The sequence below is a fragment of the Hyla sarda genome, chromosome 2 (genome assembly GCF_029499605.1).
Source record: "Hyla sarda isolate aHylSar1 chromosome 2, aHylSar1.hap1, whole genome shotgun sequence".
Taxonomy (NCBI): domain Eukaryota; kingdom Metazoa; phylum Chordata; class Amphibia; order Anura; family Hylidae; genus Hyla; species Hyla sarda.
Window position 1 is genome coordinate 431,117,319 of NC_079190.1, and position 15,853 is coordinate 431,133,171.

The following is a 15,853-nucleotide window of genomic DNA, read 5'->3' on the forward strand; positions in this document are numbered from 1 at the left end:
TTCATCCAGAGTGATCATGTGCCTCTTAGCTGCATCTCTGATCAGTCTTCTCCTTGTATGAGCTGAAAGTTTAGAGGGACGGCCAGGTCTTCGTAGATTTGCAGTGGTCTGATACTCCTTCCATTTCAATATTATCGCTTGCACAGTGCTCCTTGGGATGTTTAAAGCTTGGGAAATCTTTTTGTATCCCAATCTGGCTTTAAACTTCTCCACAACAGTATCTCAGACCTGCCTGGTGTGTTCCTTGTTCTTCATGATGCTCTCTGCGCTTTAAACGGACCTCTGAGACTATCACAGTGCAGGTGCATTTATATGGAGACTTGATTACACACAGGTGGATTCTATTTATCATCATTAGTCATTTAGGTCAACATTGGATCATTCAGAGATCCTCACTGAACTTCTGGAGAGAGTTTGCTGCACTTAAAGTAAAGGGGCTGTATAATTTTGCACGAGCAATTTTTCAGTTTTTTATTTGATAACAAAGTTTGAAATATCCAATACATTTTGTTCCACTTCATGATTGTGTCCCACTTGTTGTTGATTCTTCACAAAAAATTACAGTTTTATATCTTTATGTTTGAAGCCTGAAATGTGGCAAAAGGTCGAAAAGTTCAAGGGGGCCGAATACTTTCACTATGCACTGTATATTATACCATGACCGCTCAAACTCCAGACTTTATACAAGAAATTGTGAGACTCACAAGACATCATGCCTTATAGTCCAAAAACCTTCTGGTATTATTTTGCACCTTCAAGTACTGAGCAACCCACATATTGTTGCACCTTTAGTATAACTTGAGGCCCCCTACAAAATACAAAAAAAAGTGACTTACCTCATTTTGACACTGCCAATGTCACTGTACAGGTTAAGAAGTGCAGGGATACAGATGGGATGAGCCATGATCTCATGCAGCTGTGGTCTTTTGGAAGGATCCAAGTTGAGCATGCTAAGAATTAGCTGCCGAAGTTCTGGGCTATAGCGGTCCGATATTGGGGCAAATGTCCCGCTCATGATCTTCAGCACCAAAGCAGGCAGATTCTGTACACAGAGAATATTATTAATGCATGCCATTACATATCAGAGAACATTCACTGAGGAAATGGTAGAGGTGGCTACAGAAATTTGTATTTATGATACGAGCTGCAGACACTGATCATTAGATGGGTGACAAGACGATATCAAACACCACTTTGTTACTCCTAAGGGTTTGCTACAACTTTTTAAAAGGTCAAGGAGATGGGCCAAGCTGCTTAAAGGGGTACGCCACTGGAAAACATTTTTTTTAATCAACTGGTACCAGAAGGTTAAACAGATTTGTAAATGGCTTCTATTAAAAAAATCTTAATCTTTCCAGTACTTATCAGCTGCTGTATGCTCCACAGGAAGTTTTTTTCTTTTTGAATTTCCCGTTGACTTGCATTGAGGGGGCGTGACCATGACAACACTACCCCCGCAGCCTGCACCCAGCATTCGGAACATAATGTTTCGAACGCTGGGGCAGTGAAGTACCCCTTTGAGAAACTCTGTTCCACCTCCTTGACACTAAAACCCCAGGGAGAAAATCATTATTTTATAAGTTCTGGCAAACCCATCAGTACTAAAAAAGGTACCATATGTTTGATATAGTCGCCCTGTCACCTATCTAATGAAGTCTGCAGATCGTATCATATATATGAGCTCTCCGATTTTGCATGTTCATAGATGGCACCAGAAAAGGTGGCTGAATCATAGAGGGTTTGCAGAAGTGTATCCTGAAGCTTCTGGGCACCAATGCAAAATCTCTGAAAGAGCCAACTAACTTACCATGTGACACTTATTATCTTGTGTTATGCGGCAGAGGAGCATTTGGCCAACCTAAAGCACCTGGGCCTGGATGCATTCGCTACCTCATCTCCATGTAGAGCTGTGGTTCTCAACCCTTTTTGCCTGAGTACCCCTTCACAGCCCATTCCCAAAAAATTGTACCCCCATATTATAGACATTTTGTAATGATTATAGTATAATTCATATGCTTTACTTTCCTCTATAACAGGCCCCCTGTTCCTCTCCCTATCTCCCCAGTCCCCCGATTTACAGGTGATGTCTTCTCTAACCGGAGTTGTTTACTTTTCTTCACTATCTGGCCTAGACCGCCATTAAGATTTCGCCCATAAAAGACTTCTCCACAAAACCAGCCAAACAAACATTTTAGGCTCCTTTCTGCAGTACAATACCCACCTATTTACAAACTCCCCATGTTTATAGTCACACACAGTAATAGTACCCGCTTTGCATACTCATAAAGTTGTTAGGCCCCCTCTGTGCCCCCAAATATAGCTCTAGGCCCCCAAACTGCCCCCATATATAGTTGTAGACCACCATACTGTCCCGCTTTGGTGTTCCACTGCTCCTCTGGTCTGGTTACCTATTGCTATGGCTCATAACAGTAGGTCCCCGGTCTGCAGGGGCAGTGGAGCAACAAAGCTGATGGTTGTTACTGCCCACAGCAGCCCAGTGCCCACGCTTCTCCTTTGCTGTCCTCCTTCTCCGCTCCTTGGTGCATTGACGTCAGCCTACCATTTCTTTCAAAGTGGTCCAGACTAGGGATCGACCGATTATCGGATTGGCCGATATTATCGACCGATATTCACGATTTTTTAAGTTATCGGTATCGGCATCTAACCTTGCTGATAATGCCGATAATGTGTCCAGCACGTGCGCCCCCGATACCTGCTGCTGTGCGTCCCCGCTCCGCTGTCCCGTTCTCCCGATCGCATCATGGTGTCCTATGGAGGAGCATGTGACACACACGTCACTCCTCCTCCTCCTCCTCCTGATTTTTTTTCAAGTACCCCCTGGAGAACTGCTAAGTATCCCTGAGGGTACTTGTACCCCAGGTTGAGAACCACTGTTCTAGAGCTACTTTCCTGTTTCATTAAAAGCTATTTTAATTTTTCTGTTAAATTTTTATGGTTCCATTTTGGAAAGAGATATGAAAAAGGGGAAGACCTGAAGGGGACTTTTTGCCTCACTCACTAAATTTTCTTAAAAAAAAGGTAAATTCCACCTGTGGGACATCCTGCAAAATACCTTGAATTGTTTACAATGCAGCTAAAGCCACATATAGACTGTTTTAGTAGTAAGTTTTATTGCCATAAGTGGCATGTGAAAAGATAATTAATAAGGAACAGAATAATAGCGGTCACAGTAGTAGTAGGCCATATGGGATGGAAAAGTTGGGGATTTTCCATAGGGGGATTGCACAGTATTAGTAAATGGGTTTAGAATCTGCAGTTGCAGATTTTGCCTCGGATCCACACCATTTCTGCAACTGTGATTGCCGGACCCATAAACCCATCTAAAATCTTGTCCCCTTCGAGCAGTCACAAATGCATTTGATAGCTTTATAACAAATGGTTAATACAATAACTATCACGCAATCAACCCCAAGGGATGAGCCAGAGGTACCAATGTAAATCAATCACAAAAAACATAACCCAGGGCACGAAAAACCCTATAATGAGACTGCCCTAAAACTTAGCTTTTATTATAGACACTTATGAAAGTGACGACAAATAGTACAAAATATAAGTGTTTCTGCACTGGCTGGTGTTCACAATCCAACGCATAAGAGTGTAGATAAGGCTGCAGTCCTCAGCATACGTGCAGGTAACACTCGTTCATCAAAATACATGAAACGTGCCTCCCCCTGAGGGGGGCACGTTTCATGTATTTTAATGCACGAGTGTTGTCTTCACGTATGTTTAGGGGGGGCACATTATATGTATTTTAAAGCACAAGTGTTACCTGCACGTATGTTGAAGGGGCTATGTCTTATGTACAGTGATCCCTCAACTTACAGTGGCCTCAACATACAATAGTTTCAACATACAATGGTCATTTCTGGACCATTGTAACTTGAAACCAGACTCAACGTACAATGCTACAGACAGTCCAGATCTGTGATACCTGTCAATGACTGGAAGAACAGACCAATCAGAATGGGCATTCACAGGTAAAACCCCTGTATTACTGAAGTGCATGCACTGACTGGCTGTCTGGTAGCGCCTCCATACAGTACAGGGAGGTATTACATGGTCTGTACTACTCTTTACCTGTGCCACGGTTAGATGCTCCTTTGGACACCAAGTGAGGGTGACTCCATTTTACTTTTTTTGGGACACTGTGTGATCTACAGGACCCTGAAGAAGCTCCTGTCCTCTACATAGACAGTGATTTACAGCCCCCAGCAGATCTTTCTTACTTTTATATGTAACGACTTGCTTTATCTATATTAATTATATACTTATTTTTCTTTAATCCTCATTTTCTATTTTTGGATGACATTTTGGGGGCTTCAGAACCAATTACTAGGTTTCCATACAATGGTTTCAACATACAATGGTCGTCCTGGAACCAATTAATATTGTAACTTGAGGGACCACTGTATTTTATAGCACCAGTGTTACCTGCACGTATGTTGAGGTGGGTACGTTTAATGTATTGTAATGCACAAGTGTTTTTTGCACGTATATCGAGAAGGGCACGTTTCATGTATTTTAAAGAATGATTGTTATCAGAACGTATGTTGAGGGGGTCATGTTTAATGTATTTTAATGCGCGAGTGTTGTCTGCTTGTATGTTTAGGGGGGCACGATTCATGTATTTTCAAGCACGAGTGTTACCTGCACGTATGTTGAGGGGGTCATGTTTAATGTATTTTAATGCACGAGTGTTGTCTGCTTGTATGTTTAGGGGGGCATATTTCATGTATTTTAAAGCACGAGTGTTGTCTGCACATATGTTGAGGACTGCAGCCTCATCTACATACCTATCCAATGGATTTTATCCACTAAGTGATTGTGAACACTGGGCTAGTGAGGAAACACATATATTTTATACTATTTGCAGTTACTTTAATTTTATTTTAAGTGTATATAACAACAGCTAAGTTTTAGGGGAGTCACATTATATGGATATTTTGTGCCCTAGGCTGCCCGGATGTTTGTGATTGAAATACAATAACCCAGTCACTGAAAATATGCAGGTACACTATTTAACCCCAGCCAAAAGGGGTTAAAATACTTGAATGCATGAGAGCGCCGATTTCACAATTGCTTAATATAGCACATTTACCGTAACGTAGAGGGAAGGTGCAGTGGCAGATAGCATCTCTGAAGAAAAAACATTTATTTCTTAAGGGGAAAAGTTCTCAGACATGAAGTATGTGGTTATTCCAAGGTATGTCACAGGGTTGGACGGCTACATTACTATGAAACCAGCACATAATCCTTACAGAGCTTTTGGTTTCATGTGAAATTATAAAAAAGTCAGAAAGGTCAGACAATCTAGATGAGGAATTATCACACAGTCCTGAAGCGAAGTGTCAGACGGCGGCTTCTTGTTCTACTATACTAGTGATGTGACCTAAGTAACTCTAAGGCTAGGCTCAGACTACGGAATTTCTGCCTGCAATTCCTCTTTGAAATTTCAGGCGGAAATTCCGCTTGCTAAAATGTATAGTGTAATGAATGGGTTTCCGTTCACAAATTCACACTTCGGAATTTGTGAAGCGGAATTTGTGAATGGAAAATCCGTTTGGAAATATCCACCTGAAGAATGGGGTTGCTCTTTCTTCAGGCGGAAATACTCGCGGAACACATTGCAGTCTATTGGAGACTGCAGTCTCCGCGCGGTCCTAGAGCCGATTGATTCAGTCAGCGCTGGCCGCACTCGGAACCTCCAGGCAGAAATTTTCTGCCAGGAGATTCTGTAGTCTGAACCTAGCCGGAAGGGAAAAACCCCATAGTAAGATCAACAAGTCATCAGGCACTTTGCACCCTCAACAGTGTAAGGGCCCTATTACACAGGATGAATATTACTACGTACTATATTGCCCTTTGTAATAGAACCAAAAATTAGGCTGATGGCATCATTTTGGCAGGTAAGGGTAGAATTACAAAGGCAAACTGCTGCCCAAACTGCGTGCTGATCAAAAAGTTTGGCGCTAATTTAAATGTGCAGGTTGGGCAGTATAATACTACCTTCCCCTGCCAAAATTATGCCATCAACTTTATTGCTGTGCCTATTACATAGGGCAATTAACTTTCGCCAATAATTGCTCCCTTAATAAGCCGTACATCTCCATATGTAATAGGGGACATGTGACCGATGAAGGAAAGTGAGTGGCCGCACGATTGGTCCAGCAGTCATTTGATTGACCCTGTCTGCTCAGGTCACAGCATGGGGGCAGAAGCTACAAGTTACCCACTTAAAGGGGAACTCCACTGGCTAGTGTGGAGCTAAATGTTCCGAACGATGTTTTTGCTCTGCGGGGGTCGGCCACGCCCCTTCGTGATGTCGCAGACATGCCCCCTGAATGCAAGTCTATGGGAGGGGGCATGACGGCTGTAATGCCCCTCCCATAGACTTGCATTCAGGGGGCGTGCCCATGATGGCACGAGGGGGTGTGGCCGACCCCCGCAACTCGAAAACAGCGTTCGGAACAAACAGCGTTTAGTTCCCAGCTGGCCAGTGGAGTACCCCTTTAAGAGCTGCCCCTCTTAACACTGCTCTCTTAGACACATGCCCTCGAGTGCCTAGTGTCAAATATAGCCCTGTTAAGTGACACTTGCTTTGAGAAGCAGTCTGCCCATGTTATACCACCATGTAGCTAATAAAGCTCCGAGTACAGGTTTCAATAAAAGGCTGCTACATATGAAGCTATAGTCTCTGGTGACTAGGGAATTTCGGAATAATGCTGTCTCAGTCCAGACAAATAGAGAATATGTGGTAACGCATGTGAATAAGGATATTGCTTCCACAGCAGTCATATGACTTCTTTAAAAGGAAAACTGACAGCCGGTTTACCCGCACTAAACCCAATTCACAGGGTTATAGTGTGGGTGAACCGGATTACAACACAGTATCACTTACCGGATAGGCCATCCGGTTCTGGAAATACCCGATGTACTAGCCTCCATTGCTAATAGCCAGCTTTGCGCAATGAAGAAGGAACCCGGCATGCTGGGTATGCAACAGTTATCCGAGTAAGTGATACTGGATAAGTGTAATCCATTTCACCTGCACTTCAATCCCAAGTATCAGGTTTAGTGCAGGTGAACCCACTGTCAATTACCCTTTAATCCCTCATCAAGGCATTTGCTAGTACTGGCATTGTTCCCTTTGGCTGTGGGAGTGATGTGGACATGGTGACCTTAACAATAACTTCAAGGGTAAAGATGATTCTTACCGCAGCTTCAAATGCCCTCTTAAGGCTTGTGAGTTCATAGAGGACACAGCCAAGCGCCCAGATGTCACTTTTTTGGTTATAAGGTTTCCCTTCACACAGTTCTGGAGAGATATAACAGGGGGTTCCCACAACCTGAAAAATACACAGAATAAATACAGTAAGTTCCCTATTGAAAAAGAAAGTACACATGTATCAATGGATCCTATGTATCATCTCCAAATAACACACAGTGGATAGTTACATAATAACAGAAAAATTACATAAGCTGGTACATTAACATAATAGTGCGAACTTACCAGGGCTGGATTGTCAAAAGTACAGATAGAGAGTTTCGTGGTATCAATAGTGTATAGAGGGTGTTTCAACCATGCTTCTCAAATCATACAGCTATTAAAGATAGACACCCCTGGGCAATTTCATTACTCCCCATGCCATTTCATTACCACCTTGTGCCATTTCAACAGCCCCTTTGGCATTTTAGAGGTTTGCGAGACTGCACGGGAAGTTCTGGGACCCGCTGTGTTGTATGTTCTGTGACCACCTGCTACATCCTCGATAACGCCCATGCTAGCACGTTTTTCTTATTGGGTTCCACAGGATCCCAATCTCGATGCAGGGCTCTACCAAGCAGGGGCCTACTGGCCTGGAGAGGAAGGGAATGTTTGTGGGGACCTATCCCTCTTTTCAGGAAGTGCTTGTGATAGACCGCATCCTTGAGAACAATTTTTGTGACACTTTTTTTCGCACTAGGGTGAAAAGGCTTTAAAAAAGAAATAAATGATAAAAGTCATTACTGTGAAGGAGCCATCTGAATACGTAGTTATGAGTGGGAAGTGTCTGACAGTGTTCGGATGTGTCCTGACTTCAGGGGTAAAGTACAAAAAACTTGACTGATTCTGAAGATGGGGGGACTCATACAGCACACTTGCTCCTTACACTTTGCTACTTGAGTCATCACTGACAAGTTACGGTAATGAGAGGGTAACACTTGGCCATACAGAACAAGATCATGTGAGGTCAGCTACGAGAACGTGCCAACCTATGGTGACACTTCACATCTAGACAGTAAAATAATAACATTTATGGGTCTATGGGATTCTGTCTTTCTGCTTACTGATTAAGGGTCAATTCACACATCCTGCGCATCAAATCTGTGCAGATTTGATGGGCAGGATTTCAAGCTGTGTTCAGTCAATCAGTTTACATTGAAATCTGCAGCAGAAAATCCTGTGCATCAAATCTGCGCAGAATACTGTACGTGTGAATAGACCCTTAAAGGGGTACTCGACCCCTAGACATCTTATCCCCTATACAAAGGATAGGGGATAAGATGTCAGATCGCCAGGGTCCCGCAGCTGGGGACCCTCGCAATATAGCAAGCAGCACCCACCTGAAACTGCTTCTGGAAGCGCTGGAGGATCTCAGGCTAATTCCTCCCGACCACAGGGACGGAAGATCGTGACATCACGACTCCGCCCCTGTGTGACATCACGCCCGCCCCCTCAATGCAAGTCTATGGGAGGGGACGTGAGAGCCATCACGCCCCCTCCCATAGACTTGCATTGAGGGGGAGGGGCATGACTGTTCCATTATTTGCATGGGGTCTGCACAAACCATGCACATCAAAAACCAAAAAAAAGGGACCCTTTGTAAGTCACAGAACATACGCAAAACGTAGTATAAATACACGGAGAACCAGCATATAATGAATCAAAAATAGAAAAAACGTTTATTTCAATACAAATCATTAAAAACAGTCACAGACAAAGAAATAGCCATAGATTTAAAAACAGGGAAAAACTGACAGTGAAAACTGAAGAAATGGAGTCCAGCACTTGGAATAGAATCCCAGTATAATCCCCAGGTATATACAACCTTGATCACCAAGGTAAACCAATAATGAGATACGGGATACTTGATACCCACCCAGGGGTTAACACAAACAAATTAGTAAACAGTATATCACATAGTGTGAAATAACATTACCAGACAATGCAAACCAAGTGCAGGACGCCACTGCCCGACGTTTCGCCACTCAGGGATGCTGCAGAAACAATCCCATTCAAATGTATGGAACAGATTTCAGTTGTAACAATTTCTGCAATAAACTGACTAGATCTGTTTTTGCTGCAATGGAAATAAGCACTTCATATATGTCCAATGCAACAGAGGAGTAGAAAAGAACGCACTCACCCGTAATGGGACTTTCTTGTAGAACTTTATTTCATAAAAGAAGATGTACCGCTGTACCCATCTGCTTTTATAAAATAAAGTTTTACAAGAAGTCTATTACGGGTGAGTGCGTTCTTTTCTACTCCTCTGATGCATTGGACATTTATACTACTTTAGTGAACAGCACCCCCCGTACGAGTCCTCATATAGATGATGCCATAGCCATCTGTATCACACGTGTTCCCACAATAGCGGTGCTGGACAGACTTTCCTATTTTGTTTAGATTGTTGCACTTCATATATGGACTTCCTGGAGGGCCAGTTCTTATACTCTACACATTAGTCAAGCAACCAGTGCTGCACTGCAAAGCATGGGGGCAAGGGCATATGTACCATAGTGGCGGGGGCACCGCCACTATGCCTTTTTCTATTAGTAAAAAAACAGTGCAGAACTCCTCTATCCAGTTTCTGCATTGTTAACAAAGTAATATGTGATGTCCGAGTACAGGATATGGTCCCATACAGTACTTAGGCCATGTCAGGTTGAGTCCCTCATTGTCCTAGGGGCTCTCCTGCAGTGTCTCCCCCATAGTAATATATATTATGTATAGTGTTATGGATAAAGGACCTTTAAAGGACCTTTGAGTTAGTCACATGTTGTGTTTGTTACCCAGAGAGCACAGCTAACCAGGTGATCTGCAGCTTGACCTATGGGCTTCTGGTTCAGCCCCCCTTCATAAGAGGGGGAGCCATTACAATCTCTCTCAGAGCTAGTGTCCAGCACATCTGGAGGCCTCAAACCTTACCTACAGCCACATTCCAGTAAGTCAAGTCATCTATGTCTGCTGTCACCACCTACAGTCAAGTCAAGTCTATAGTCAAGTCTATTATAGTCAGCGTGACTTTCCTAAAGTCTGTCAAAGTCACTACAAGTCCCAGCAAGCTGCGAGGTCCTTCTGTGTTACTGGCCACCTCTCTGGGATCCTGGCCTAGCTGTAAAGACTATTTCCATCTGTCTACCTCAGTAAAGCTAGCGTTAACCCTAACCACGTCTTGGACTATTATAAACATACCAAACCTTAGGATAGCAGCACTATCGTTTGGGTGGTTACCGGGAAAACCATGCCCTGGTGTCACGAACATTTAGGGGTTAATAACACCTTGCCCCTGGGCTATAACATCTGCCCCCTACAAATAGAATGCAGAAATGATCAATGTGTCTGGTAAAGCAAAGGGGGAAAAAATAACTTTCTGTCTTGGTAAGCAAAACCAGACACCACAAAAAAACCAAAATGGGATGGCTCTCCGACTCAAAAATGCAATGGTTTAGACCAGGCTAGCCAGTAGTACACCTATACCACAGGTGTAGGTAGGATGTAGATACAATAGAAACAAAGCAGAAGCTGGCAGTAAGGTCTACAACATATGGTACAGTAAATTATAATACAATAACATTTTAAAAAAAAGAATATTTATTCAATAAGTCCTAATGTACTACAATAAAACTATGCAATATGAATACCCACACTGGCAGGGCCCTTGTCAGCGTGGTAACGATATGCAAATAAGATAGAATATAAAAGATGTTTAAGACCAAAAATTTACTGGAAAAGTCCCATAAAAAATAAAAAATTTATAAAAAGCAGTTCATAAAGTCACTTATATGTTATATTCACCAATCTTTGGTATTAACCATAGGAAAATTCATAGATAGTTTGCAAACAGTATGCTTCGCAGTTCAGATAACAATGATCCCAACAGATGACAAAGTAAACTTGTGGTAGATTGTACCGCTCACCCGAGTTGTGCATGCAGGTCTCCGGGTTCTTGCAGCCAGCACGCAAAAAAGTGCAGGTTCCCGGTGCAGACCTCCTGAATGGCTGGAGGTGATACGGGCAGAACGTTGTTGCAATCAAAGGCCCACTCTGTCCTATGTATACTGCTGCACGGGGAACACAGCAACAGAGCCTCTGAAAGTGCAGCTAAGCACTAATATGGAATACCACTGACTACTGTACATTTGGTCTAGTTCTTAAACATATTTGTCAATAGTGGAAATGTTTGCGCAATGAAAAACCTGCTGCGCAAGTGGGTGGTTTTCCCAGTCGCTGAGTAAAATTTATGATGTGGCGTACGCCACTTTAAATAACAGGAAGCCCCTGAATAGTGCAAAAAAGTGGTGCAATGCTCACACACATTCCCATGCCAGCTGGTCACTGCAGTACACTTGTGAAGAAGGTTTCGCACAAGTGATAATTTTGGAGCACCAACCAGTGCATCTGCTTAGCACACCCCATGGAAGCACACAACAAGAAAAATCATGAAGCGAGCAAAGACAACATAAAATAGTGTAAAATTTGATGAAATTTCTGTTTCAAGACAATGTGCAAATAATAAACACACTGCACATGCAATTTTGTGGGTGCACACCAGTAGATAGATTCCCCCACTATATTGTAGAATGTGGTCTACTGTTCTTTTTCACAAAAAAAAAAGCAGTATATGTTGGCATACTTTTTGCGAGTACCCCAAAATACATCTTTCCCATACTGCCCAAACGTGATGTGAATCCACCCCTAAAGGCCCAGTATTGGATTTTCATTTCAGTGTCTTGTGAGATATATTTATTATAAATAAATATCCTCGATATTGTACTTGTAAAAATACTTATATCATGAAATAATATTGACCTTCTCAGTTTGCATATGACAGTCATGCATCCCAGCAGTATTAGGTTTCCTCAGTATTGAGTGAAACCATGAAAAATTCCAGGAATGGAAATGTAAGCGTTGTAGACAGACAAACCATACTAAAATAAGTATAAAAGGAAACTGGTGTCAAACAGAAGGCGCATATCAAGTTACCAGCAAAAGCAGAGTATACAGTATACTGTAGTCTACCACATGACGGTGACATATGAAGATACTTACCAGGTGTATCACTCACGCTACATTCTTGTCAGTAAACCTATTCACCTGTCCTACTCAACATGAGCGTTTAAGACAGCAAAAATGGCTGCTAGAAGGGGGTGGGAGGATATTTGTGTTGCACATGGAAAAGATATGTGGTATCCCGGGACAGGAACTGGTCCTGTCCCTGTCTAAAGTCCCCTCAGCCAGAGTCCCTTCATTCCATAGGGCTCTCCTGCAGGGCTTACCCCTGGTCGCCTCCTATAAATTGTATATTGTTTAATATATAAAGATAATATAAATGTATAGGAAATATATATGTATATGACCTTTCCCGGGTCACGTGATATATAGTTGTAATGTATAATTGTTTAAGGACCTTCCAGGGTCATGTGATGTACCCAGAGTTCACTGGGTTCAGGACTTACAGGTTTGCTGACCAATGAGCTTAGTCCAGATCCTTATTATATAAAGGGCTTTAGCCACTAAATTCTATCTCTTGGTTCCTGCTCTTATCTCCTGGATATCAAGCAAGCACAAATATCTCAGCAGAAACAACAAATTATCTAGGCCAAAGCCTAAGAATCCTGCAGCCACTAAACCGTGAGTACAAAGCTCAATCTATCAAATCCTGTGTGACTACTACTACCAGTTAAAATATTATAATTAGTAGCACAGTGGCCTGCATCAAAGCTCATTGCTTCCGAGTCCCAGCAAGACCTGTGAGGAACCTGCTGTTACGCCGAGCGCTCCGGGTCCCCGCTCCTCCCCGGAGCGCTCGCAACATTCTCACTACGGCAGCGCCCCGGTCAGTTCCACTGACCGAGTGCGCTGCGATACCGCCTCCAGCCGGGATGCGATTCGCGACGCGGGTGGCGCCCGCTCGCGATGCGCACCCCGGCTCCCGTACCTGACTCGCTCTCCGTCGGTCCTGTCCCGGCGCGCGCGGCCCCGCTCCCTAGGGCGCGCGCGCGCCGGGTCTCTGCGATTTAAAGGGCCACTGCGCCACTGATTGGCGCAGTGGTTCTAATTAGTGTGTTCACCTGTGCACTCCCTATGTATACCTCACTTCCCCTGCACTCCCTCGCCGGATCTTGTTGCCATCGTGCCTAGTGAAAGCGTTCCCTTGTGTGTTCCTAGCCTGTGTTCCAGACCTCCTGCCGTTGCCCCTGACTAAGATCCTTGCTGCCTGCCCCGACCTTCTGCTACGTCCGACCTTGCTTTTGTCTACTCCCTTGTACCGCGCCTATCTTCAGCAGTCAGAGAGGTTGAGCCGTTGCTAGTGGATACGACCTGGTTACTACCGCCGCAGCAAGACCATCCCGCTTTGCGGCGGGCTCTGGTGAATACCAGTAGTGACTTAGAACCGGTCCACTAGCACGGTCCACGCCAATCCCTCTCTGGCACAGAGGATCCACCTCCTGCCAGCCGGCATCGTGACAGTAGATCCGGCCATGGATCCCGCTGAAGTTCCTCTGCCAGTTGTCGCCGACCTCACCACGGTGGTCGCCCAGCAGTCGCAACAGATAGCGCAACAAGGCCACCAGCTGTCTCAACTGACCGTGATGCTACAGCAGCTACTACCACAGCTTCAGCAATCATCTTCTCCGCCAGCTCCTGCACCTCCTCCGCAGCGAGTGGCCGCTTCCAGCCTACGACTATCCTTGCCGGATAAATTTGATGGGGACTCTAAGTTTTGCCGTGGCTTTCTTTCACAATGTTCCCTGCACTTGGAGATGATGTCGGACCAGTTTCCTACTGAAAGGTCTAAGGTGGCTTTCGTAGTCAGCCTGCTCTCTGGGAAAGCTCTGTCATGGGCCACACCGCTCTGGGACCGCAATGACCCCGTCACTGCCTCTGTACACTCCTTCTTCTCGGAAATTCGAAGTGTCTTTGAGGAACCTGCCCGAGCCTCTTCTGCTGAGACTGCCCTGCTGAACCTGGTCCAGGGTAATTCTTCCGTTGGCGAGTACGCCATACAATTCCGTACTCTTGCTTCTGAACTATCCTGGAATAATGAGGCCCTCTGCGCGACCTTTAAAAAAGGCCTATCCAGCAACATTAAAGATGTTCTGGCCGCACGAGAAATTCCTGCTAACCTGCATGATCTCATTCATCTAGCCACTCGCATTGACATGCGTTTTTCCGAAAGGCGTCAGGAGCTCCGCCAGGATATGGACTTTGTTCGCTCTAGGCGTTTTTTCTCCCCGGCTCCTCTCTCCTCTGGTCCTCTGCAATCCTTTCCTGTGCCTCCCGCCGTGGAGGCTATGCAAGTTGACCGGTCTCGCTTGACACCTCAAGAGAGGACACGACGCCGCATGGAGAATCTTTGCCTGTACTGTGCCGGTACCGAACACTTCCTGAAGGATTGTCCTATCCGTCCTCCCCGCCTGGAAAGACGTACGCAGACTCCGCACAAAAGTGAGACAGTCCTTGATGTCAACTCTGCTTCTCCACGTCTTACTGTGCCTGTGCGGATATCTGCCTCTACCTTCTCCTTCTCTACTATGGCCTTCTTGGATTCCGGATCTGCAGGAAATTTTATTTTGGCCTCTCTCACCAACAGGTTCAACATCCCGGTGACCAGTCTCGCCAGACCCCTCTACATCAATTGCGTTAACAATGAAAGATTGGACTGTACCATACGTTACCGCACGGAGCCCCTCCTTATGTGCATCGGACCTCATCATGAAAAAATTGAGTTTTTGGTCCTCCCCAATTGCACCTCCGAAATTCTCCTTGGACTACCGTGGCTTCAACGCCATTCCCCAACCCTTGATTGGTCCACAGGGGAGATCAAGAGCTGGGGTACCTCTTGTTTCAAAGACTGCCTTAAACCGGTTCCCAGTACTCCCTGCCGTGACCCTGTGGTTCCCCCTGTAACCGGTCTCCCTAAGGCCTATATGGACTATGCTGACGTATTTTGCAAAAAACAAGCTGAGACTTTACCTCCTCACAGGCCTTATGACTGTCCTATTGACCTCCTCCCGGGCACTACTCCACCCCGGGGCAGAATTTATCCTCTGTCCGCCCCAGAGACTCTTGCTATGTCTGAATACTTCCAGCAAAATTTAAAAAAGGGGTTTATCCGCAAATCCTCCTCTCCTGCCGGAGCCGGATTTTTCTTTGTCTCCAAGAAAGATGGCTCCCTACGTCCTTGTATTGACTACCGCGGACTTAATAAAATCACGGTAAAGAACCCCTACCCCCTACCTCTTATCTCTGAACTCTTTGATCGCCTCCAAGGTGCCCACATCTTTACCAAACTGGACTTAAGAGGCGCTTATAATCTCATCCGCATCAGGGAGGGGGACGAATGGAAAACTGCATTTAACACTAGAGATGGACACTTTGAGTATTTGGTCATGCCCTTTGGCCTGTGCAACGCCCCTGCCGTCTTCCAAGACTTTGTTAATTAAATTTTTCGTGATCTCTTATATTCCTGTGTTGTTGTGTATCTGGACGATATTCTGATTTTTTCTGCCAACTTAGAAGAACACCGTCAGCATGTCCGCATGGTTCTTCAGAGACTTCGAG

The 15,853-nt window shown here is 44.6% G+C and overlaps 1 protein-coding gene across 2 annotated transcripts in view; it reads right to left on the reverse strand.

The window, feature by feature from the left end:
* Positions 1–15,853, reverse strand: part of NEK8 (NIMA related kinase 8) — a 112,215-nt gene that overhangs the window by 75,556 nt on the left and 20,806 nt on the right. For both annotated transcript variants that reach the window (XR_008889036.1, XM_056559085.1), the window contains exons 4-5: positions 7,236–7,367; positions 837–1,042 (exon numbers count right to left, since the gene is read on the reverse strand). Coding sequence is in view for 1 of the 2 variants with exons in the window: in XM_056559085.1 (XP_056415060.1) it covers positions 837–1,042; positions 7,236–7,367 (338 nt within the window). In the remaining variant the exon portion in view is untranslated. The remainder of the gene's footprint in view (positions 1–836; positions 1,043–7,235; positions 7,368–15,853) is intronic.